This window comes from Haemaphysalis longicornis, unplaced genomic scaffold (assembly GCF_048455015.1).
Source record: "Haemaphysalis longicornis isolate Haplotype H1 unplaced genomic scaffold, Haemaphysalis longicornis Haplotype H1 scaffold_1, whole genome shotgun sequence".
NCBI classification, from domain to species: Eukaryota; Metazoa; Arthropoda; class Arachnida; order Ixodida; family Ixodidae; genus Haemaphysalis; species Haemaphysalis longicornis.
Genome location: NW_027526203.1, coordinates 61,773,523 through 61,800,028, shown reverse-complemented (window position 1 = coordinate 61,800,028; position 26,506 = coordinate 61,773,523). Strand labels below are relative to the sequence as shown.

Sequence of the window (26,506 nt, the reverse complement as noted above, 5' to 3'; positions counted from 1 at the left end):
CGATTATAAATAAAAAATGTCTCGCAATTTAGATAGCTTAAAACTGGCCCCTAGAGTCACACGATGCAGGCCACTTGAGTGCCCGCTTGTCAACAGGCCCGCTTCCTAAGAGGCAGGCCTCACTTCTTGAGGCTGCAAGTCTGCTGGATGGCCCGGCAGAGCTGCTTGACGCTGTCGTCGTTGCCAGACTCCGCCTTCAGCTTCACCACCTGCACAGACACGCACACACAATTGGGTGATGTGGGGAGGAAACTACGGGAGGAAAAACCTTATTATATATATATATATATATATATATATATATATATATATATATATATATATATATATATATATATATATATATATATATATATGTGTGTGTGTGTGTGTGTGTGTGTGTGTACTGAGCTTCAAATATAAGTCGGGGTATGACTGACTACGGATTTTTGGGGGAAAAAAAGCCTTATATTCGAATAAATACCGTAGGCACACTTGTTCACTTAACAGTTGCTTCCCCACACACACATCAACATCCCCCCCCGCCCCCACTTCCTAACATTACACCACAGCAATGGGTCTCGGCCGTATTTAGCATATGCTGGCGGAGAAGGCCCATGTCGCCAGCAAGCACCGAGGTGACCTGGACTGAGGACACCTCCCACACGGAGAGCGCCTCAAGATCATGATGCTTGCTGTTGCATCAAGTTGATTACAAAGGATTACTACTATGATTAAACCTGGATGTAACGATGTTGACAAAAATGACTAATTTTTTGTTAAATGCAGGTTCCGAGTTAAGGCTCACGTGAATGAAGCAAAATAAAACCAAAATGCTAGACATCAGTGGTGGTGAACTCGCCCTAGCTTGAAGGGTTTATTTCACAGTAAAAAACTGATCTGCACCTACTGCTCTCCCACGGCACTCTAAAGCACGGTCACTTGCTACCATGTTTACAAACGTAATTTAGGCGACACTCTCGCTTTTTGACACTTTTCGTTGCCTTAATGCATTTCAAGAAGCACACGTGTTGAAAGGGCGCGTTTTCAGGAACTTGATGCGTTTTGCTGGACTCAAAATTGTTGAGTGGATGCTAGCTGGGATACTGTACGGTGACGTTCTTTCGCCAGCAGAGACTGCATTTACAATTGCAAGCCTGTCCTGAAAAGACAAACTTTGTTTTCTGGCAGTAGAACTCATCACTGATGAACCGACAGCACAGACCGCAGTAGAGATGCACAATAGACGTGGACAGGCAGGCCTAGCAGCTAATCCACACAGCCCTCACACTGAAAACGCATGGTGATTTGCGGTGCGGGTGAAGTTCGCTAAATCGTTGCACGTCTCCAGCAGATTTTCCAGAAAAAGTGCAAAAAACAATGATTCACCAGCATAGCGAATTCGTTACATCAAGGTCAACTGTCGCAATGCCTTCGTAACATGGAGGTGGTAAACACGTGGGTATCATTGGGGCTGGCAATGGGGAATTGAAAAACTTCGTTAAATCCACGAATTCATTGCATAGAGGTCCGTTTCACCCAGGGTTAACTGTATTAATTATTCGCTCACTCACACTCCTATCAGAAGTAAAGTGTCTGGGGCACGAAAGACAGCTGAACCAAAAGTACAGCACTGCTGTGGACACATGTGTGCTAGTATGTGAAGATGCTAGGTGTGAATTCTGGGCATGCAGGTGTAATGCCAGTCCTTCGGACAGTACATTTTGAAGTGCCACAAGTAGAAGACCGCCTGCCCATTAGGCATAATGAGAGCAATTTCGCATGAAAAGCTGATTCACTGGGGGGAATGCGTGACTGCCACAATGTAACAGAAACCTACCTTGTTGCCAAAGGCTGTGGTAGAACAAAAGTGGCAATAGCAAGTGTCACAAGCATTGCAGTTGTTTATTGGCAGAAAAAAAGGCACAACCAGCAAATAAAATCGTAGGAAGGTAAGGTGCGTGTACATTTCACAGACATAGCAGTACCCCCCCTCCCAATCGTCCGATTATAAATAAAAAATGTCTCGCAATTTAGATAGCTTAAAACTGGCCCCTAGAGTCACACGATGCAGGCCACTTGAGTGCCCGCTTGTCAACAGGCCCGCTTCCTAAGAGGCAGGCCTCACTTCTTGAGGCTGCAAGTCTGCTGGATGGCCCGGCAGAGCTGCTTGACGCTGTCGTCGTTGCCAGACTCCGCCTTCAGCTTCACCACCTGCACAGACACGCACACACAATTGGGTGATGTGGGGAGGAAACTACGCTCCCTTCCTGTCCCCACAACATCGTCGTTCCGAAACTGTTTCCAAGTTCCAGGCTCGGCAAGGGGAACCACGCAGTTGTACATTGTGAGCCCTGATGGGAATGCATTCTCGTTGGTTGTAGCAGTTTTCTGCCAGTTTTATTAGCAGACCAGTTGATCATGAACAAACGAAAGCGATGCATGTGTGGAACTCTAAGCCTTTTCAAGTCAAGAGAAGACCTTACTACTAAGTCTGGTTGCCAAAAAATTATACGCCTCGAGCGCGGCCTGTAGGGGCGCCACTGAAATCCCCCTAGCGGCCCGTTTCGAAAGCAGGCGCGGGAGTCGGCGTCCCGCTCCCCAGTGCCGCCGCTGCTTTTGCGGCACGTATACGACTGAGATTTACCGTTTGAGGGCGTTTGAAATCCATGTTTATGTGGAGCAGTCACTCTGTTCGCAAATGAGGTGTTTTCGAGAGTGTAAATGTTTCTGACGCGATCTTAGTGTGGTATATTCGGTCTGTATAAGCGCCAGGTGTGTGTCACAGGCCAGCGTCGCGGAACCGGCGTGTGATGGAGCCGACTGTAGTTACACTGACCTGAATTTACTAGCAGTGTCTCTGTAACCACCGGTTTCTCAGATGTTCTTGCTACGGCTATACACTATGATTTAAATTGGTTTTGTGCGCTTACATAATCAGCGGGGCACTCATACCTGACAGCACGCCAGTTACGTTTGCCAATATCACCTTTGATCACCTCAGATATTGATCACCACAATTTATAAGCCAGTCTGTGTTAATTTCTGGAATATTCAACAAAAGTACGATGGACAATGCATAATTATACTCGGGCATCAGCACACGACAAGGTATTCTTGTCGTGAGGTGAGCGCCCGCAAACATACATCTGCTCCTCTGCGAGCAGCGCGGAGACGGGCTTAGAATATAATCCGCGTCCACGACTAATGCTTCTTCGAAATATCGTCATATGGCACAGGTAGCCAGCAGAATAAAGCAGAAACTGAAATCAGAGGGCCTTATCACATACCACTCTCTTCCAACGACACCTTTCATCGCTTGTTGAACAGCGTACACTGTATACTTCCAAAAATGCGGCCGCCGTATGATCAGCTGTTCGTTGAAGTAGAAAAACAAAAGGAAAGTAAACGCGAGATTTGCGTGTGTGTGTGTGTGTGATTACTAAAACGTTCATTGCTTGATTCCGCTCCGCATTTGTACACTGCGTCCTCCTCCTGCTCCCCCCCCCCCCCCCCCTTACTAACGATGTCTCTCGAAATAGCAGTGCATTTCGCGTATAGTTGGTCTAGTGAACCCTACCTGGCTTAAGTTTCGACGAACGTCTTTAGCATGTCAGAAGCTGCACTGTTTTTTTTTATTTACGTTAGAGAATTATGTGTCTTAATTCCGCACTTGCACAGCATTTATTTTTCCGTGGTTTCATTAACTTGCCTTGGTTTGTGGGTACATATTTAACGACGCACAGCTAGGCTTGGGATATACTTAACATTTTCGCATTGTTTATATGCTTATAAAAGGCATAAGTTATTGTCCGGGATTGGGTAATCACATCCCCGAAACATATTTTTCTGCGACGTATATATTCGAAACGAAGCCGCATTCGTTGTCGACGCTGCAAAATGAAGCCAGCCTTTCATTGCGCCAGTATCAGGTCTAAACGAGGTGACAGTAGAATTCATTTGTGCCCGATGTTTTGGAGGTGACAGGGGTGATATGTTGCTACCGTCGCCGACGCCCGGAAGAGCGCCGACGAAGCGCGCAGCACCGCCTCCACCGCGTCTCCGGGTAGCTCTTGCAGGCGATCGCGTACTCTACGAAGACACAGCTGCTTTTTAAGTGACCTAAACGTACATAACAAGTTTTTTTCAGGGCGCGGAAAGGCGAAAAGAAGCGAAACAGAACCTAAACACTGCACGCGGCCCTATCAGCCACGCAGCGCAAATCCCGTCAACGCCGCGGAGAAGCGGCGGCAGGCGGAGCAGCGATCGCGAAGCTCGAGGCGTATATTACTATGCTAACTGTGGAAACCTCCTCTCCTGAAGTCGGGAATGCCAATCTGCGGGAACAACGCTTGCAACTGTTCTAAATTTACCCAGCCCTGCCCCTACCTCTGCAGCACAATGCACAATATGGCGCTTTTTTTAAAACTGGGCACCCATTAGGCTTGCTTTGCAGCCACATCTGCCCTCCAATGTACAGAGGAACCCAGAAATCGCGAGGCAATTTTTAACTGGCTTCGCGTGCGCCTTAACAGGCATCTCTCAGATATCTTATAAATGTAGTGGCTGTAACACTTGAGCTCCCCAGTTGTCTCTCTCCCTATTATTTGCCCACTCATAATGCGATGCCTTGCGTTTACTTAACGCAGGCATGTGTACATGCGTCATAGAAACGCAACATTAAAGATGTTGGTTACAAAATCCACTATCCCACATCCTACTTCGTATCATAGTGGCTGGCTAAAGTGCCATCAGCAGTGAAACGGCACAGGGCAGATCCACGCTATCCCATCCTCCTAAAGCAGGCATCAATTGCGAATGGAATAGAAGGAGTACAAACTTGAAAACAATTACGTAAACCTGACCTCACACCGAATAGAATATTCTCAAATACAAATATTTTTGCTTTAGTGCGTATACAGCTTTCAAGTCCCATTTACCCACCTAAAACAGTACCTTAGGAAGCGAGTACTTAACAGATCTGATGAGAAAATTGCGGGAAAAATAATTGGAAATAAAAGAGCGAGACAAGATGGCATAGAAGTGTACAAAGATATGGGACACGCTGCCAGAAAAGAATGTGGGTTTCTCACATTCTGTGAACACAGGAAGTACATTGGACTGGCTGCAGTCCCTTGAGAGGACAGGCACAACCGGGTACGACCAGTGCCTCCTTCACTGCAAGCAAACAAGTAATACCTCTTGATTCAGCACTTATGCTGCTTAGCAGCACGGAACTCCTTCTTATAAGCTCGTCAATTTGGCAAAAGTAGTGCTCCACTCCGGATAACATGCATCCGTTCACATACGCTTGCTCTAGGCTTTTTGCACAGCTTTGCGTCACGCGATAAAGCCAACCTAACAGAGTGTGCCCTGTGGTGAAGCGGGTCCATGCAGACAAAACACACGTTTGGTTCACTCGAAAGATTGCCTCCCTAGAATCATACTGACACCACTTTTAACGCACACATCGCTCAAATGAGCTACATAATTAGGAAAAAAGGGAATGGCCATGCGACCCACTAGCTCATTTCCCACAGCAGAACCTATGTCACATGTGCCAGCTCTGAATTGGCTGAGGCTGGCAAAAGCAAACGCAAATTAGGCACGGCGTATAAGCTTGACGAACGAGTTGTCTGCACCTAAATCCCCCCCCAAATTCCCACCCCTGCCTACGTCCTGAAAGTGTGCAGCAAGAAAACAGTTTTGTATTCCTCCCAAAAGAAATTCAAGAAATTTGCTGGTTTTCAAGCAAACCACAAGTACGGTGGGATGAAATGCATTTAATTGGGAAGCACACTGGAGCAACGATCAGCCCAGTCAGTGAAATGAAAAGCACACAGTGTGCATTTCGTGTGAGGTTACAAGTCAAAGCTTTAGTGCAAGCTATCGCAGTTAAGATGGCAGGCATGAAATGGGATCAGATTTATCATGGATTAAGAGATAAAGCTCTTAGTAGTAGTGTCACCGATCGACAGGATGCTAGAAAATGCAACCGATTACAACTGAAACCAAGGTTAGTTTCACAACCACCATGCACAAAATTTTCAAGCCAGTTCTTCACACAAAAACTGCAAAATCAAGTATAAGGTGGCCCTGAGGTTCCTTCAACAGAAGATTGCAAGCACCTGTCGTGGTGGCACAGTGGCTAAGGCGTTGCGCTGCTCAGCACGAGGACGCGGGTTCGATTCCCGGCCTCAATCCTCTCCATTTTATACTTCCATCTTTCACATGCACCAAAATCTTGACACATGGGTGTTTTCACTTTTGGCGTCCATTTGACAAGGCGCTGCTGTGGCTGGGACCGAACCTGCGCCCTTGGGCTCAGCAGCACAACACCTTAGCCACTGAGGCATCTCGGTGCGTAGCTCACAGTTTCCAAATGAAATGGGTGGCTGAATCAATGTTGTCAGCACTCTGAAATCTCCTCCACACGTGAAGGTGTCCTTTAATTTACTGTTTTCCCAAGATAAAGTTAGCTTCACTTGTTGACATGGTTGCAAAACACACATCTGGCATGCAGGCAGATAATGGCTGAATCACGAATTGAAGACTGTATCAAAAGCACAAGTTTCAAGAAACATGAATGCCATTCCCCCCTCCCTAAGTAGGCATACCTCGGCGAAACTGGGCGCCACTCACACTCACACAGAAAAGTATATTTTTCCTCACGCACTCACACACTCGCAGCTAGTCGTGCTCATGCTCACCAGTCGCCAACACCACTCGTTGTCTCCGCTCGCACACATGTGCAGCAGACCCGCCATGAGTCATGAAACCAAACAGTATTAGTGCATTACGGGGTCAGAAGGCCATCCAAATCATATTCCTAAATCAACACGCCATCAGAGAATTAACCCCAGGCTGCCCCATAGCAGGAGCTCAGTGACGACATATTTGCGAAGCTAGAAGCATCCCGCCATTAACAACCACCACTGCGAGCAGCTCTTACGGCGAATAGCCAACAGCGAGTACAAGCGCAATAGTGGCGCTCACCGCGGCGAGGCCCGCAAGTGGCGCTCGCACTCACACTCGCCAGTCCAAAACGATGGCGAGGCTCACTCACCACTCACTCATGAGTGGCGAGTGGGGGTGCGCGAGTGCCCTCGTGAGTGAGCCTGCCGGCCTATGCGTGTAGGTGTGCTACGAAACTAAGAGGACAAAGGTGCACACAGCAGCTCTGGCTCCAGTCCACTCGCACTACGTCTGAACACGTGCTTAGAGAAGACAGCATCCACAGGTGCAGGTTGTCTCTTGCCCTTCCAAGCCGACCTCCGTCCCTTGCTTTGATGCTTTTCATTTATTGCGGGTGCAGCAGACCTTTTGTCGTGGACAGTGTGACCCACACACCGTGCAGGACAAATACGAAGGGACGTGCAAACATTGGCGAGTGCATGCGGGGTGCCAGAGCTGCCCTTCAAGACCGTCTTCGCTGCACTCGCAAAGAAAAAGCTGGACTATCTCAGTAGGGCACAGGCCGATAACTGTTAGCTGTGGGATTTGGTTTCTGCCTTTTTTTCACCTGGTTTGAAGTGCAGAGCACTTTCGGCGCTCGCTTGGTCATAGCTCACCCCATGGGGTACCGTCGTCAAGGCGTCCCAGACAAGCTTTGGAAAACAAGCAATGTATATATAGTCATAAGCGTTCGAAACTTGAGAAACCTCTGGTGTTTGTCATACATCTCCCCGTTCTTTAGCGCAAGCAAAACAGCAGGTACAGTTGAGGAAAAATATACATAATTACCCACCAGCGGCCACGTTCATTTAGTTAGGAACGCTCGTTGGGTTGGTTTTTACGATAGCGTAAAAAAAGTGGCAGTGCCACGCCGGCACGTGCGGGAGGAAAAGCAAGCACAAAAGGAACAGAAGTCCCGCTGGCTCAGTTTCAGGCAGGCGGAGCGCAAGCACTGCGAAAGTGGCAAACTTCAATTGCATGGGGTGGTAGCAGTGAGCGGATAACGGCGCTACAGCCAATTATGGCGAATCACTGCTCTGCACTTCCGACAGCTTTCACGTTGAGTGGAACGGCTTTAACTTTTTTTCATGTTGTGTTTTCTTCGGTTTCCTATATACTGGGCCTGGCCGGACAAAATAAAATTCTGTTGTGAGTCGGTGCCTTGTTCGTCCTCTTGCTTTTGGCCGTGCCTCTTCCGTCTGCACTGTGGTTCAACGGGCAGAAGTTTCTCCAGAACATGCCTTGCAGACTTGTGAAGTGGCGGGCTGCCACCTTTGTCGACTTCCGCCCGTCTGAGCTTTCAACCTGCCTGCGGGGACCTGGTGTACAGAGCTCAGGGTGGGGTTTCTCATCGGTCGAGGTCACGTGACAAATTGCCACCACAGCTCTGGCCGTGTTTTTAATTTATTAAATCTTGCTGTTGGGCTACTTGGTTCATGATTCAAGAAAGAATTTTGCGCAAACAATTCAACAGAAGACAGAGGTCACGTCTTGGCTCTCTGCCTTGGGTTGAATTGTTTGCGCTCAATTCTTTCTCGTGCCTTTAATGTCAGGGTGGGCCCGTAGTAGTAGTTCAGATTTTTTATTCTATAAGCTGTTTAGTGTTTTTTTTTTTTTTTAATCAGGTCCTGTGTCAGACCATGTCTGCCACCAAGCACTTGTTCCCTTCTGCAAGGAGGTGGAGGTAATGCAGGAATGATCCTTTGCATGACTCATGCTCTGGTACAAAGAATGAAGCCACACGTCGGATCCTTAGAGCTGAAAACATGTGGCTATCACAATCAGGTCGAGTTGTTCTTTGCAAGCGAACGCCCAATGAGCAGCAAATCTACTTCAAGTTCCATTTGGGACGTATAATCGGGGTTCCAAGTGTACCATACATGGGGCTTTTCCCAGTCACTGTAGCCTAGACAATCTTCTGGGGCCTGAAGTACAGCCACGGCAGCAAATGGACAAGAAAATGGGGTGTAGCGCTAACCCCGATTAAAACTCTGCCCCCGTATCCTACTTGCACTCAAGTGAGATGCGTGACCACTTTCAACCAATGCCAATCCATATGTCAGTCACATTTCTGGTAAATCTCAGGTACATTCCTGCATACACATCACCATACCTGCCAACCTGGCGACTTCGAAAATCGGTCGGGAGGTTCAGAGTGAGGGGGGGGGGGGGGGGTATTTTTTTTAATGCAGCACATGCGATGTCTAGTCTAGTCTAGAAGTGGCCCAACGTGATCACTCACACTGAGCGGCAAATTGTGCTCGATAAGAAATCCTGTGAAAAGGCAGTGCGCACGCACAACACTGTCTTCATTGCTGTAGCCAAATAAGTTGCTCTGCTTCTCAGCAGCATGAAGGAAGCTTTGGTGCTTAGTAGTCGCCAAATGCAGGTCTAAGCCTCCTTTACTGCCGTGGGCCACGCTCACGTCGCATGCGCAAGTCGTGCAAAATCCCAACTGTTCGCCTTCCCTGGACGGCGCGAAACACGGGAATTCTGAAGTATAACACTTCAAGAAACATTGTAAATACTTCTTCTTGGGTTTCGACAACGCCATGATGTCAGGAGAGCCGTGAAAAGCAGAACGTTACTACGTTCAGTCCTCAACACATTGTCCCGACCACATGTGAACAAAGTTAGGCTTGTACACTCCGTGCACACAAATGGCTTGGATTCCCATCCAACTTCGGCTAGCTAACCAGCTCACGATGGCAATCGCAAGATGGCTGTGCTGCATAACGCAGTTCCTTTTTTTTTCTTTTTTGTTTTCGAGATGGGGGGTTGGAGCCATTTATCGGGAGATGTATGACTGTGCCCGTCCAATCGGGAGAATAGGTAAGAAATCCGGAGTCTCCCGGGTAAATCGGGAGAGTTGGCAGGTATGCATCACATACAACCATAACATCACAAATTACCTTTTCTGGGGCTGCACCCTAATCTTGAGATGTTCCTGAAACATCTTTGGATGCACGACTTTGTGGCAGGCCTTCCTTACCGACAGGAAATTGCTCAATGCAGTTGTGCCTTCCCACGTTGCTTTTGACTGCTTGCACTGACATCAAATGTCCTGCTGCCTTCTCTTTCTGGCAATGTCCACTTTGTACACGATGTCGCAATCTGCCCGTGTCAAAGGCTTAATTTCACTTTCTTTCACCGAGATAGAACTCTGTAGCACCTGCACTGCAACAGTGCGCCAAACACAAACTGTGGCTCAGAATTTGCACCCGAACTGTGTACAGGCCTATGTTTGCCCGCAACATTTTCCCCAGTGTTCAAAATGATTCCTCCAAGCGCATGCTCACTTTTACCAATACATTAACCCCCAGATGATGCCAGGGGAGCCTTTTTTCTTCTTTTTTCAAGAGGAAAGGTGGAAGGGAGCAGAGAGGGGTCCGTTTATCAACACAAACCACTCACACAGCCAGAAGATTGCTACCTGCGAGAGCCACCTTCTAACTGCTGTGGTCTGCAGGCATCTGTCAAACACTTTCAACAGCGGGAGGTCGCGATATTACCTTCAAACTGAAGAGGGTGGGGGAGCGGGCAGGGGAGGATTGGGAGGAGGAGGGCAGACAGTCACACCTATTGTGGGTAAGAAAGTGCATTCACTTTGCCAACACAACTCTATCCCACAAGCAGAGCAATGCAAACAGCATCACACTGCCAATTTCTGCACCAGAGAGTGGCTCTTGCGGCTGCCAAAGCTGCAAGTTGTACCGCGGTTTTCTTAGAAGTGAACTACCAACCGACGACAGATGAGGAAATCCGGCATGAAAACCATAAAGGAAGTATGAAGGTACCATTGGTGGTGTGAGAAGGTTAGTAGCAAAGCATGCTGGGATCACATGGCTCACACAGTTAGCCGAGGTGCCAACTTTTTCCCAGTGTAGCATTGATCCACTCCAACTTCACACTGAAGCAGTCAGCTCACCCCAAACTTGCGACACAACAAAATTAGCTTCTTGCACACACCAAGCTCTCACCACTTCGTAACCACCGTTCTTAAAAGAGGCTCCCTTCTTCTCCAATTCTGGTGCAAATATTTTGCCTCCCGATGTGATCAGGTATTTGTTATGGCTCATTCTATGGTTTTAGAGAAAAACATGTGACACATAAAATAGAAAGGGGAAAGACCTGTTTCAAAGAATACAACCTTGTTGCTCATTTTTCAAGTTGAAAGCCGCACCCCAGTTGAAAAAAAACTTCTTGCTGGGCTAGTTGGTGAATAGATGCCATGATTTGAAGCGCAACAAAAGCACACGGGCGAAGAACAAAGTAGCGCCTGTCTGAACAGGGTAGCGCCTGTCTCGTCTACTCTGTTCTTCGTCCGTGTGCTTTTGTTGCGCTTCAAATCATGGCACCCCAGTTGAAGCGGCTATGTAGCCATGACACAACTTCATTTAATTTGAGGGAACCAGCCTTCAGCATCTCACTCAGATCCACGCCAGCCATAAAATACATTTTTAACTGAAAAAAGTGAAAGAAATACTGAAGAAGTCTCTAATATTGCGCTGCAGTAGCATAATATGGCCCAGCGCTGAAACCATAGTTACCAATGTGCCCACCGTGCATTGGCATCCAGGCGATACGATCAAACGAAACAGAAAGCCCCGCTACAATCGGCCAGTCATGTTTCTTGGCAGTGGCTTAATTCTGGAGGCCACCAATTGCACAAACAAGATTCTGCGATGGCATAGAGGCTCCCAGCATTGGCAGGCAACTGGGGAGTCGCCAGCGCTGTATTCGTTTTCCCCCGGATAAGTTTCTGATAAAACAGTTTTCTGGGACAGAGCAGCCTTTCTAAAGAACCAAATTTATATCTCGTCTCCACGGCCCCTTTAAGATAGCCCATCCCAGGGGGCTAACGTGGAAAACGGGGAATGTTTGTACATAATCTAGGCAAAAAAGAGCGCAAAAAAAGACGACGACAGAGAGAGAGATACATGGCAAGGACGTCAGCGCAGTCCTTGTCGTCTGTCTCTCTCTGTCTTTGCCTAGATTACATCCCAGGGGCTTTTCACAGCCCAAAGCTCGCCCAGAAGAGGCCGCCTGTGCAGAGCTGTACCCCCCTCACCTGCCCCCCGTTGACGTGGACGTGCACGGGCAGGAGGACCGGGGCCGGCTTGCTGGCAATGGGGCTCCCCGCGAGCGACAGCAGCACCTCCCCCTGGCGGGCCGCACGCGCCGACGCCGGCGGCTGCTTCCTGCAAGGGCCAAGGGGTGTCGTGTCTTCCTTCCACCCTTCTTGCTCCACTCCGCTTCACACCCACACTGGCCTCTCCCCTAACCCCTGGCACACCCCCAACTCCATTCGGATACAAGCACCGTGGGTCGTCAGGAAGCTCGAGACGTGCTCCAAGGCACAGTGAGATCCTCACAAGTGCTGTGGGTTAGATGTCGTCTCGCTTGCAAAGCCGGACTTTCCCTCACCACGAAACAGGACCAGCAGGTCGCAACCTTACCTACCGTAAAGTTCCGAGGGAACGCCCACCCCCCTGTAGGGGTGAAGTATTCCATTTACTAAAAGACCCGAAAGATTGGAGATCCCCCCGATCAGTGAACAATATAAACGCAAATCATCTATACATGTGCTGATGCAGTCACTTATTTGCCCTTTCTACACTTGAGCCGAAAGTTCGCCCATCGTATATTTTTTCCTGATATCTCCGCAGTTTCGGTTGGCGGCTTTGCCACTTTTGTCTAGTTTTTCACACCTGACCCGAAAGATTGCCCATCCCGTATTTTTCACTTGATATCTCTGTACTTTGCGTGCGCGTCCGTTTGGAACTTTACGTTATCACTAACACCGTTGCCGATATAATCGTCCATAACAGCAAATCAGGGTGACAAGCCTGCGTCAGGCGATGATCCTAACAAAGAAGTGGGTTTGCAGCGGGTCTCTTCCTGGTTATTTATACCCCTGTCACACGCGCACTTTCAATCGCGATTGAGTCGATGCAGATCGAGCTCAATCCGGATCGGGCGCTGCTACACGGCAGTTTCAATCGCGATCGAGCTCGATCCCGTTCGAACTCAGTCGTGGTTTCTCAAGCGCGATCGAGGCTGCCAAGTGCGATCGAACGAGAGCGGCGATACTCTCGTCCCCGCTCAGCAATGGTGACAACTTCAGCTAACGCCACAAATGGTGTCAAATAACTGACTAATAAGTGTGTGGTACATTTACATAGTTACGACCACACGAAGTGACCAGACGCCGACCGCAAGCACATTGTTAGTGCCATCTGGCGTACACGAGTGCAACCGGTGCAACTTTTCTATCGCGACTGAAACGTGCCGTGTAGCAGTGGCAGTGCGTCGAGTGCGCTTGATAACTCGATCTTGATTCACTTCAATCGCAATTGAAAGTGCCCGTGTGACAGGGGTATAAGGTGCAACATGTCCCCTACTCAAAGTGTGCTTTTGCTTTCTCCACATCCCTGGCTTCCTCCTCGCTTTCATTTGTTCCACACAGCACAGGAAAATGTCTCACGTTTGCATGCCCCCCCTGTTTTTTCAGGTAGAGAAAGAAAGCTCTGCACGCACACCTTTTGCACCTGCCACTGCCTGTTGCCACCTTCAATATAATCCATGCCCACAACACGCATTCTTGACATTTGAAGAACCACGCTATTGTGATTCCATAGGACATACTCCGCAGAACACACAAGTATTGGATCAAAGGCTGCGAGAAAAATTGAGCATTGATTCTCCTTTGAAGAAATTGGTAAAAACAGAATATGTCGCAACACCTTTTTACACTCATCGTCCACACTGTCAGGCCAGTGAAGGACAGGTCAAGACATACCTACAAACATTTTCCCCTTACAGCCAGGAATGTGTGCGCTTTATAAGGCTCCCTCCAGTTGCATCTACAGACATGCAAAGACAATAATGAATTTGGAGTAGACCCATTTCACAAATCTCCTTTTCGCTGTGAAGTTTGTGGACTCTAGCTCAAAACTAACGAGACTGGCTACGGGGAAAAGACAATGTTGAATTCGTGTTTAGTTTTTTGTTTTCCCGCACAGAGTCAGCCACCGAGACAAAGATCAACCACTGAGATACGAGAAGCAGTAAAGGCGCTTCCCACATCAAGATTATTATAGTGACGATGCTGCAGTGTCCAATAGCGTGGTCTCGTCTTACATAACACCTTCATAATTCCGCTATCATCAGTTCTTTTGCCCTTAGCCTTTTCCTTAGTGTAGTCTTTGATAACCCTCTCAGCTTCATTCTAGCCCAAAAAGATGTTTCTTAAATCCCCCCCCCCTCCCCCCCCCCAAAAAAAAAACGAACATTAAAAATTTTTGAATTCCAATCTTACATGACTTCGTTAGTGCCCATAATGAGCAAATACTGAAAACAATTATCACTGTGGTTCCTTCAAGTCAGCACTGTGGTTTAAGTCGTATGACCAAACAGATCCTGAGGCCCCATGACAACGGCAGTCACGCTCGTCGGTGGTTGTGATGGTCAGCAGCCACCAAATGCGCAAACAAGCCAATATGTTACCTATGTCCCAAGAGCCTGGTGAGAAAGTGAATGGCAAGTCCCCACTCTTAATCTGTTTTCTTTAATAGTATCTGTCTCAGTTGTTGGAAGTTTGGAGTCATTGTTACATATTGGGTCAGTGTCTGTTCAATGAGTAAATCTTGTGCTGCTTTGTCTCCACAGCGCCTCTGAGCCACTTATACAGAGCAGCAACCCTGGCAGCAGCTGCATCGCTGCACAACACCACCACCACGGTTGGACCAAAGCAGTCAGATGCTTCACAGTCTGCAAGGGCAGGAGTGATGTGATGATCACGCCTGCCCTTTGAACTCTAGCTCAACCAGTAATGCACTGACATGTGAAAAAGTTTCCATGAATGTGGTAACCAATAGAGACAGCTTACGACCGCTTCACTCCCTAAAGTGAAATTTGTGCGTAGCGCAAACTACAGTCTTCTCGGTCACGGTGCATAGCTGCTGCGTCTCAGGAAGTGATCGTGTGATCAGCAAACAAACAGCGCTGCACGCTACCCTGCCGTTATCTCGAGGTGCGTTGCTGCCATCGAGCATGTTGTAAATTGTTTGAATTCCCAGCGCAAGCGTCACAAGGTTCGGATGAGCCATGCAATGAGGAGGATGCGAAGCACATCCACCGCCTGCCTCATTCACCATTCAGCGCTCAGTCCCGAGTGCTGCAGTGCACTGAGGCAGCACTCAGTCGTCGGTTCTCTCGACTGCAGCGATGATAAGCCTCTGCGTCAGCGGCGAGAACTGCGTCCAAGGAAGTGAACACATCATCGTCGAGCACACCCCACACTGCTATGGCATCATCTCACCGCACCTCACCACCACCCAGCATGTCTCCCTGCCTCCCCTTCACACTTGTGCCAAGCCCTCAACATACTACCCTCCCCTCAGACTTCCACCACACTTTCCACTGCCGTTTTCTTTCAGCCTTCGGTGTTACGACACCGATGTCAAACTACAGTAGCGGCTGCCAAAGTGCTGCGCACTAAACAGAGAGGGGTGCTCAGGAGTTCAATTGACCACAAAGCTACTACTGGGCAGTGAAGTGAAGTGTAGCGTTGAAAGGGGCCCACGGGTTTATTAAAGGGACACTGAAGTGAATTTGTCAAGCTCCCGTTTTTGCTTGCACTGTGTAGACTGGCTCAAATTAACACACTATTCATCGTTTATCCGGTTAACAAATCGGTAATTATTTTACAAAGCGCGAAAGAAGAAAAACTAGTACTATGCGCGGTTTGCGGCGGCCGCACCAACTAAAGGCTGTGACGTCAGGAGGGGGGGCACCGTGATTGGACGATGCCCAAGGTTAGCAATCAAAAGTTTCGGTTTCGGTTTCGGTTCTGTAAAACAACATACTTGACATCTGATGGCGTTGTTGGATGGGCATTCTCGATTTCTCAATTATCGCCGTACCGCGCTTCTGCCATGTTGTCGGCTGTCAAATGTCTAAGATAAACCTCCCAGGGCGGCTTGGAATCGTAGAAATCACTAGACGAGGCCTAAGCAGTGGATGAACGCCCTCCGCGTCACCGCAGACTCTCAAATGCCTTGCGCTTTTCCCGCATATTCGGAGCTTGCCTCACTCATGTCTGTTCGTAAAAAGCTAGTTCGCACCAGGCCAAGGGTGTGCTGATTCAGGCCTGGGCCCACTGCCCGCAAGCAGTCGGTGCTTGTGGCAACAGCACGCCAACGAGAACTCGCTAGCGCGTCATTGTCAGTATGCGCGCGTTCTGCGATCTCGCTCGTGGAGCAGTGAACGTTACGGCCCAAAAATGGTGAACTCAGTGCAGAAAACATCGGCCGCATACGAAAAAATCAACTTACAAAAAAAAATACATGTACCCTCGGGGATTCGAACTTGCGACTTTCATAACAAATTCCAGCGCCTCAGACCGCTAGGCCACGAGCCGGCGCTGGCCGGTTTGGATATATAAGGTTTATAATGTATGACCAGTTTACACTTTTATTTATTTTAGGCATTTTAAGTACTTTATGTGACTATTTGTTGTATATCACTCCTGCAGAAAGTGTCCCCCAAACTTCCACAATATCTCACGTCCAGCAATTGCATTTCTTTGACGGAAAAGCGTTCGCAGATGTGCGGTCATGCTGCTGACCGCTGTGCTTGTTTACCCAGCGCAAAAAGTGCTTCCTGCTCCCTAGTTTTGCGCTGTACGGTAAAAGTTTCAGGTGATTTTATTTTCTTAGTACCTATATTGACTTCGCTGACTCTTCTCCCGCCTTCAATTGGCCTTAGATTTTCCTACTAGCGTAAAGTCAGCGAAGCGTCGCATGTGCACTTGTGCAGCGCTTCTGTGGAGCGACCCGGACTATTAAGTTTGACACAGTGTACAAACTAACAAAGTAAGGAAAGGCACATTCTTTCATTCATAAAGGTGCTGTGGCTTAGTTTCAATTGAGCGAGCGAATAGCGACGACCCGTCGGCGGCCGGCGGATGAAACGCTGGGCCGACTGACTCGATCGGTAGGTCGGCTGGTCGGCGAACCGTGCAGTAGCGCAGCAATTTTCCAGCTCATCTCCTGCTGACGTCACACGAAAACGCCACAGAAAATGGGCGAGCGTAAAGAGAGGAGGACAGCATTTTCGAATTGATTTTTCTACTAAATAAATTCGCATAAACGCGGCCAGAGTGGTCGAAACAATGCCTACGGACTCCGAACTACAATTTGCGCTAGTAATCCCGCAATGTTTACAAATCACTTCAGTGTCCCTTTAAGAACCCTCGTGGATCTCCAAAAAATCCTAACGCACAGGAATTTTGTGTTTGGGCTTCTACTTAAAGGGGCCGGGCAGACAAAACACAAGTTTGGTTCATTCAAACGATTGCCTTGTTAGAATCATACCGACACCACTTTTTATCGTAAACTTCGCTCAAATAGGCTACCTAATTAGGAAAAAAGGGAACTGAAGAACGGCACCGGAAGTTGCCGCTGTGCCTTATCACCGTAGCCGGATGTTTCTCCGCGCAGCGCGAGTAGGGTATTATTGGGAATATTTTGAACATGGCGTGAGCCGTTCCTGTGATTTTTCGGACTTAATAATGGTTATAAACGACTCCAGTGACGACAAACAAACTGCGTGAGACAAGGCAGACGATATCACGCATTCATAGCAAACCCCTTTCAAAACGCGCGCGCACTGACGTCACGGGTCCGGCGCTTTGGCGGAGTGATACACTACATGAGGTGGTGCCGTTCTTGAGTTGTAACCGAGCATAACTCATTCCCCGCGACAGAACCTACGATGCCATACCAGCCAGTTCTGTGATTGGTGGAGGCCGGAAAAAGCAAACGCAAATTAGGCAGGGCGAACGAGCTTGCCAAACGAGCTATTTGCACTATAATTTAGGCACAGTCTTTTTATAGCAGTAAGAGTTGTGGGGTGAACAATTAACATTATGAATGAACACGTAAACACCGAAGCAGCTAGTGCAGTACTTCACCGGCTGACACTGCCTAACACAGCTGTCGGACGCCTCGGACTTGCCTGACATAACGCTTAGCAACTGACATAAGCGGCACAGTCACTTACATGACAATTTTTGTCGAGTGATAACTTTTGTTTTGGAAAACGATTAGTATGAACCCCAATAAAAATACGGCAGGTATAGAAGTTGGGTGCCAACACAGGCACTCCAGTGGTATTTCAGTGCCATCTATGGAAGTGGCGATAAACAAGACAACCAAAACTGCCACCTGTGAGATTGTAGCAGCCCTGGTGGGCAGGCCATCTTTAATCTTTAGTATTAAGGCCCTGCACTGAATACGTCGTTGCCGACATCATGAAAACACACGATTTAGCAAGAGAATTGAAATTTTGGCTTAAAATGATGAATTTCTCAGTGAATAAAGCACTGTTTGCTTATGGGACATCTTGAAGGTAGCGCACTTAAACACGGACACTAGCGAAAGAAACGACAAAGCACAGCGCTGGTACGTGCGCTGTTTAAGGGGGCAGACTGGTCTTAGAGCTATTTTTTTTTATTTACCAACCAATTTTAATGAAACTGCACTGCATTATAGAGTTTTTTGTGCTGATTTCAAATCTGCCATTAGATTTTTCGTAAGTTGATTATATTTTGAGTTAATTAATGATTAATTGCCATTATTTTGGGTCACAGTTACAAAATAACCACTCCATACAGAATGGCAATTACCACGTGGCAAGGCAGACAAATGACTAAAGAATACAACATAGGAAGAACTTTTTTGATTCAGCTATTTTTGGTCGTTTTACAACACAGGGAACTTCGCTTCTCTCGCGCTCTGCCAGAAATGGCTCGCAGGTGGTGTCAATTGAACACAGTAATAATTTTCCAAAGCCTCCATTTGAAAAATCTGTTTCCAACATTGTATTCTCCACACATTTCGGTATCAGAAGCAACAAGAATTAAAGTTGTACCTGCTCTGGGTACCAAGATATCTGAGGATGAAATGCTAGCTTTGCATTGCAAGAAAAGTGCAGTTTCACCATCGAATTCTGCGCTTACTGAGCTGTAGAGTGCACTTTAAAATGCTATTATAATATAATAACAAAATATGATGCCTTTTGATGAGGAAATTTACAGACTGATAGAAAAATGGCCGTGGAGGCCAAAAATAGCATTTTTGAGAAAACACTTTTTTTGACCGTTTTTCGGCCCCAAAGACCCAACTGCCCCCTTAAGTGCGCTACCTTTAGGATGTCCCATGTATTACCAACTAACCCAGTTGTCACTTCTTCTGCACTGTTTGCTGCCCGGCAAGAGTTGAGGGCACCATCAAACGCTAAATCTTTTGAATAAAACAAACTTGTATTTCGTCTGCATGGCCCCTTTAAAGAAAAATTGCTGCTGCAGCTAGGAATCAACTTGCAGCTTCGTGCTCAGGAGCGCAATGAGTGCTCTTTCTTGCTCTTAGCTACAGCTGCTGAGATAGAAGTCAACCATGCGTCCTCATGGTTCTCAAAGCGAACCTGCGTGGTGCCAACTTCACGACGGAGCTTTTCCCCCTTCTCCCATGCTCAAAATGTTTGACTGGGTACGAACAGCTTTCGTCCCTCTTCTCTTCTCCAGCAAGGAGTTGTCACTCCTGCCCGGCCCTCAAGGGCAAGATGGCTCAACAGAAAGAACCTCTGGTGACCAGTCATTGCAGAATCATCACCATGACGCAGTTCTTTTTTGTCAGCCTCTGTAGAGGACGCCACCTGTTGATTCGAGTAACTGGGAGGTGGCGCCCCCACTCTGTATAAAGGCATTGGTGGGGATTAAACGGGGCTTTTTGCTGTTCGTGAACTGCGCGTTGTTGGGTCATTCTTCGCTGGCTTCACGCCCACATTCGGTCCGGCTAGCGGCGTCCGCGCCACCCGGGCGTGTCTCTACATGGTGTCAGAAGTGGGATCTTGCGACAACCGTGCAACATGCAGGATAACCCAGCCGCCGCCTCCGCCGTGACCGCAAGCTTCACGTTGCGAACTCCGCCGCAGTTCACTTTCGACAACCCAGCCCAATGGACCGCGTGTGGCTTCAACAATTCGAGGATTACTCCTTCGCCTCAGGGCTGTCCTCCGCCCCCGAAGAAACCAAGGTACGCACGCTCCTCTACTGTATGGGTCCCCAAGGTCGTGAGGTGCTTTCGTCTCTCATGTCAGACGCCGAGGCCTATCGCTCGTACTCCAGCGTGACAACGAGTCTTTCGGGATATTTTGTACACCCCGTCAACGAGGTGTACGAATCGAGCAGGTTCCACAAGCGCACGCACGAGGTAGGCGAGTCAGTCGACGCGTTTTTCGCGGCGCTCCGAAATCTCGTGAAGAAATGCAACTACGCCTTTCGGGAAATTGACGACCGGCTGGTTCGGGACAGATTTATCGTGGGGTTGCTTGACTCTCGCTTGACCGACCAGCTCTGCCGCAATCCAAAGCTTACACTGGACGAGGCGCTCATCCAAGCGTGTCAGTACGAAGACGCTGAAAATGAGAAAAGGCGGCGTCAGGGGACAGGCTTCGCACCAGACACACTGAACGTTGACGCCGTTGCGAATAAGCAGTACCGAATGGCCGCCGCCCCAGCGCGCGAAACTGCACGAAGTAACGTCTGTCGGCCTCCCGAGTACCGCGCCGGCCCGAAGTCGGCATGCGATTTTTGCGGCCACACCCATCCGCAATCTGAGTGCCCAGCACAGTGGGCCACATGCAACCACTGTCGCAAGAACGGACACTTCTCGGCGGTTTGCCACTCGAATAGTACTAGGCGCTTAAGCCAAATCCAGCTCTGCGCCGTGGATGCAGCGCAAACAGAACGCCGGCACGTTGTTGTTCATGTCAACGGACGCCCCCTTCAATTCAAGGTGGATACTGGGGCGGACGTTTCGGTCGTACCTCCGAGCTTCGCGGGGTGCCCCGTAGACCTAGACAAACCCAATAATGAACAGTTGATGGGGCCGGGCCATTGCCGCCTAAAGTTGCTCGGGACGTTTCCTGCTACCCTGTCGTGGCGAGGCCGGACGGTATGCAAAAAATTGTACGTCGTAGCAGACATTGACTCTCCTCTGCTGGGGTACTCGGCGGTAGTGTACCTGGGAGTCGTCCAGTTTGCTGACACCGTGGAAGACGCGGAAGCTCCGAACAGGCCCCCAACATCCGACAAGGCCGCAGCTTCGCTGTTCTCAGGCCTTGGCGAGATGCCTGAAGAATACCACATTCGCATCAAGCCTGGAGCGGTCCCATTTTCTCTAAGCGTTCCTAGGCGCGTCCCTATTCCCCTCGAAGACGTAGTCAAGAAGGACTTGGATGCGATAGAAAGGGACAGGGTCATCCGGCGAGTCACAGTGCCAACCCCGTGGTGTGCTGGTATTGTGCTGGTACCCAAAGCGGATGGAGAATAAAGAATTTGTGTCGACCTCAGGAAGTTGAACCAAGTAGTTCTTCGGGAGAGACACCTTATGCCCACGGTGGACCAGGTACTTGGGCGTCTTGGCAATGCCGTAGTCTTCTCGAAACTTGATGCAAAATCGGGGTTTCATCAAGTAAGGCTATCTGAAAGCTGTCAGGAACTGACTACCTTCATAACCCCGTTTGGTCGCTACTGCTACCGCCGCCTGCCCTTCGGCATCACCTCCGCTCCCGAAGTGTTTCAGCGCCAAACGTCTCGGGTCTGGAAGGATGTGTGAACATGGTAGATGACATTCTAGTATTCGGCAGGGACCGTTCCGAGCACGACAGCAGACTCCAAGCAGTCCTTCGCAAGTTAGAACAAGCGGGCATTACGTTGAATGCCTCGAAATGCTCCTTCGGGGTATCTTCCGTCAAGTTCCTTGGTGTAGTGGTAAGCAACACTGGCATCTCGGCTGACCCCGACAAGGTATCTGCTATTGTGAACATGAAACCGCCGACAGATACGCAAGGCGTCCGTCGTTTCCTGGGCATGCTGAACCACATTGGAAGGTTTTTGCCGAACCTGTGTGCCGTCACTACACCGATTCAGCTCCTTTTGAACAAGAATGCGGTCTGGACCTGGGACCAAGCGCAAGCGACCTCTTGCGAGACATGGAAGAGAATGGTGGCATCTAATGCTTGTATGGCCAGCTACAATCCAGAGCTACCCACCCTTGTGTCGGCAGATGCCAGTTCGTTCGGGCTAGGCGTGGTTCTCTTGCAGGAGCAACAAACGGGAGAGCGACGGGCTGTCGCGTTCGCGTCAAGAGCGCTGACTACCGCTGAGCAGCGGTACAGTCAGATTGAGAAGGAAGCGCTTGGTGTCTCTTGGGCCATCGAGAGGTTTGAGGAATTCCTGCGCGGACTCAGCTTTGTCGTTGAAACAGACCATCAGCCGCTCGTCAGGTTGCTTGGCTCCGCCGATCTTGACCTCATGCCCCCTCGCATCCAGAGATTTCGCATAAGGCTCATGCGATATCAGTTCACCGTCAAGTATATTCCAAGGAAGTACCTGGCCACTGCAGGCACCCTCTCTAGGGATCCTGAATGCTCTTCTATGTCCAAAGTGGACAGCACAGAAATTTTTGTGTCTATAGTCGTGGCAGCCCTTCCTTCAACCCTGGCAGTACGTCTTGAAGACTTCAGGTCTCACCAAACTTCAGACGGCGAGGGCTCAATGCTGAAAGCATACAGCATGAAGGGGTGACCTCGACGAGACTGGCTGCCGCTCAACATGACACGTTACTGGGAGCTCCGTGGGGACTTCACCATATGCGAGGACCTGCTGCTCATGGGCGGACGTCTAGTTGTGCCCGAAGCACTACGCAGGGACATCGTGAACCTGCTGCATGATGGTCATCAAGACGTCAATCGATGCTTGGCGGTGGCTCGAGACTGTGTGGTGGCCCGGTCTCAACAGCCAGGTTAAAGCAGCCGTAGAGAACTGCCCAGCATGTGCTTCTACACGTGTCCAACGCTGTGAGCCCATGATTCCGACCGAGACACCATCAGCTCCGTGGGAGAGGGTGGCCATAGACTTGTTTCATTTTGCTAATCAAGATTTCCTTGTGGTTGTAGACTATCGTTCTCGCTACCGAGAGGTCATCACACTCCGGTCCACTTCTGCGGACGCCGTTATTTCTGCAATCAAGAGCACGTTTGCCCTCACGGCATCCCAGTGACTGTCGTCAGCGACAATGGGCCACAGTTTTCCTGTAAAGCTTTTGAGGACTTTGGGAAGACCTACGGTTTCACGCATGTCACGAGCAGTCCACGCTACCCGGAGTCCAACGGCAAAGCAGAGTGCATGGTTCGCACAATCAAGGAGTTGTTTCTGAAGGCCACAGACCCATTTCTGGCTCTGCTAGCATACCGTAACACTCCCGGTGTGTCTGGCTACAGCCCGGCTCAACTGCTCATGGGACGCTCTCTGCGAACTCGTGTGCCAGCCACGGCTCAAAGCCTTGTTCCAGATTGGCCCCAGGTGAAAGAATTCAATGACAGGGATGCCGCCCAGAGACAAAGACAACAGAGAGACTACAATAACCGACACGCAGCGCACGACCTTCGTGCTCTCGACGATGGGGAGGAAGTATGGGTACGCGACACGCAGTCAAGGGCGACGGTCCTAAGCCCGGCTCAGAGACCCCGCTCGTACATCGTCCAGACGCCCAGTGGCATACTAGTGACAAACCGCAGACACCTCGTCCCCTGCAGAAATCCTCAGTCAGCCCCCTCAGATGACACGGGAAGCCCCAACCCTGCGGCCCCGACATCTGCGCCGTCTCCAGGACCACAGCGGGCAGCAACCAGTGATGCATCGGACACTCCAGCTCCTGCACCTGCTGCAGGATCGCCAGGCCATTGTTACACACGATAGGGCCGGCGCGTGGTGATACCTCGGAGACTGGATTTGTGAGACTGCTGCAAGGACTGTTTCTTGGTGGTGCTCTTTTGTAGCACTTGTGTTTGAGAGCTCCGGAAGGAGGGATGTAGAGGAAGCCACCTATTGATTCCAGTAACTGGGAGGTGGCGCCCCCACTCCGTATAAAGGCATTGATGATGATGATGATGATTCCTATTGGTTTCCCCTTTGAAGCGGGGTGATGACATGCCATCTTACCAAAAAGGACTAATATAACCATGTTTTACACTCTTGGTTTAATACTAGCGCTGCTTATGGCAGGCCCTAAAGCTTATTAAGCCCGAAATACTTTCTTTTCCCTGTTACAGGTGGTAACTGTCCTAGGCAATATTCCCCTCTCTGCTTTTCGTCCACCAGCATTCTAATCTTCTTTTCGTCCCCTCGACAGCCTTGAAGTTAACTTCCTCCCTGATACCCTTAAATCCTATAGGGCTTCTGAAAGCCCAATATTCTCTTCATGTAGATTTGGATGGATACCCTCACATTCTAACACTATGTGCCGCATAGTTTCTGTTTCTTTTCCGCAGACCACACATACCCCATCATTTTGTGAATACTTCCCCACAAAACTCTTAGTTCGCAGGCAACCTGCTCTAGCCTCAAAAAGCAAAGCACTGCCCTGGGAATTATCGTAGAAATTTTCCTTTCTGATGTTCATCTTCTCAGCCCTGTACATCTCTAACGACGTTTTAGCTTCCATTTTTTCCCTCCATTTATTCGTTTCAATCTGCCTTGCCTCTTTTTTGGTTACCTTGGCTGTTTTGGATTCCCCACTGTTCTTTCCGTATTTCGTCGTTAGCCGTCTAGTCTTCCTTAACCACTGCGTGTCCACGCTTTTCAAGTATAGGTACCTAAAAACCTTAGCTGCCCACCTTCGTTGATCCATTGCCCTCAACCTCATCTCAAAGCATATTTTACTTTGAGCTTCTCTAACTTCAAACGACGCCCAGCCCATATCTCCCTGAACTGCTTCGTTAGTTGTTTTTCCATGCGCGCCTAAAGCCAAACGTCCTACCGTTCTCTGGTTTACTTCAAGGCCTGATAGAACGTCTGATTTTAAGCAGAGCACAGCATTCGCAAACGTGAGGCCCGGAACCATTACTCCTTTCCACATTCCTCTTACTACTTCATATTTGTTATACCCCCACAGAGCTCTATGCTTCATTATAGCTGCGTTTCGCTTTCCCTTAACCTTAAGTTGCTCCTCGTGAGTACTTAAGTAGTTATCCCCTTCGTTTATCCACACTCCCAAATATTTATATTCCTTCACTCTAGGTAATTCGCCTTGCTGGATAGACACTACGTCGGTGGTAGCGTCATTGAAAACCATTATTCCTGATTTTTCTGCACTGAAATTTAACCCGAGGTCAGTGGCTTCCTGGCCGCAAATATTTATTAGCCGCTGCATATCGGTTTGGTTATCAGCTAAAAGAACAATGTCGTCTGCGTATAACATTCCCGGAATACGCTGTTGTACCACTTCGCCTTGCAGCATATGGGTTAGGCTAAACCCTACTTGACTTTCTTCCAGTTTCTTTTCTATCCCTGCCATGTAAAGCATGAACAGTATTGGGCTCAAAGGGCATCCCTGTTTCAGTCCCCGATGGATGTTGACCTGCTGGGCGCATTTCTGTCCTTCCCAAGTAAGGTGCACTCTATTGTCTTTATAGATTGCTATAAGGAACTGTACTAACTCGTCATCTAATCCCTGGAGTTTCAGCATTCTCCACAGCCGTTCTCTGTTTACGTTGTCATATGCCCCTTTAATGTCCAAGAACGTAATCCATAGTGGTCTATTTTGTGCTTTCGCAATTTCAATGCATTGCGTTATCACGAACAGATTGTCATCCAGTCGCCTGTCTTGTCTAAATCCATTCTGCAGTTCCCCAAGTATTTCATTTTCTTCCATCCATGCTTGAATTTCTGATTTTATCGCCTGCATTACGAATCTATACACCACTGACGTTACTGTGAGTGGTGTGTATGAATCAATACTGGCTTTGTCTCCTCTGCCTTTATATATTAAATTCATCCTACTTTCTAACCAGTCCTCTGGTATTTGTTTGGTTTCTATCACCTTATCTATTGCCCTCATAAACGATTCCTTACTTTTAGGTCCAAGTAGGTTTATAAGATGCATTGGTATTCCGTCCGGGCCCACTGCTGTCTGGGGGGAAGCCTTTTGCTCTGCTTTTTTCCAATCAAGGTTGCTCAAACTTATTTCCCTTTCCGCAGTCTTTTGTGGCGCTGATGTTATCGGTGCAGGTTTCCCTAACACTATTGTCCTAAAGTTCTCACTAATCACTCGATGAATATGCGCCAACGCGTGCTCTCCTTCTAAATGTTCCCCCTCCTCATCGATCACGAATTTTTGATGGTTATCGTTTTTTGAGCTTAGTGATTTTACATGGTTCCAAAACTCCTTGGATGCGCTTTTGTCCTTCTTCCGTATTTCTGCCATCCATTGTTCGCTTTTCTGCTTGATCTTTGCTTGCACCATTTTCTGCACTTCTAGTTTTTTCCCACGGTAGACATATCCCTCTTTTCCTTCACTACCTCCGGTTCCATACCAGTTCTTTTTGCTTCTCTATGTTCTCTCGACGCTTTCCTTCGCTGGTCAATAGCCTCTTTTATTTCCTTATTCCACCAGCTTCTCGGCTTTCTCTTCCCTTTCCATCGGTTTCGTTCCTTTGCTTCATT

The 26,506-nt window shown here is 48.7% G+C and overlaps 1 protein-coding gene across 1 annotated transcript in view; it reads right to left on the bottom strand.

Annotated features, from left to right (window-relative positions):
• Positions 1-551: 551 nt before the first annotated feature.
• The window catches only part of LOC144164324 (uncharacterized), a 66,540-nt gene continuing 40,585 nt past the window's right edge, over positions 552-26,506 (bottom strand). Inside the window, exons 6-7 of the mRNA XM_077694823.1 lie at positions 12,005-12,134; positions 552-2,193 (exon numbers count right to left, since the gene is read on the bottom strand). Of these exons, the coding sequence (XP_077550949.1) occupies positions 2,104-2,193; positions 12,005-12,134 (220 nt within the window). The 3' untranslated portion in view covers positions 552-2,103. The remainder of the gene's footprint in view (positions 2,194-12,004; positions 12,135-26,506) is intronic.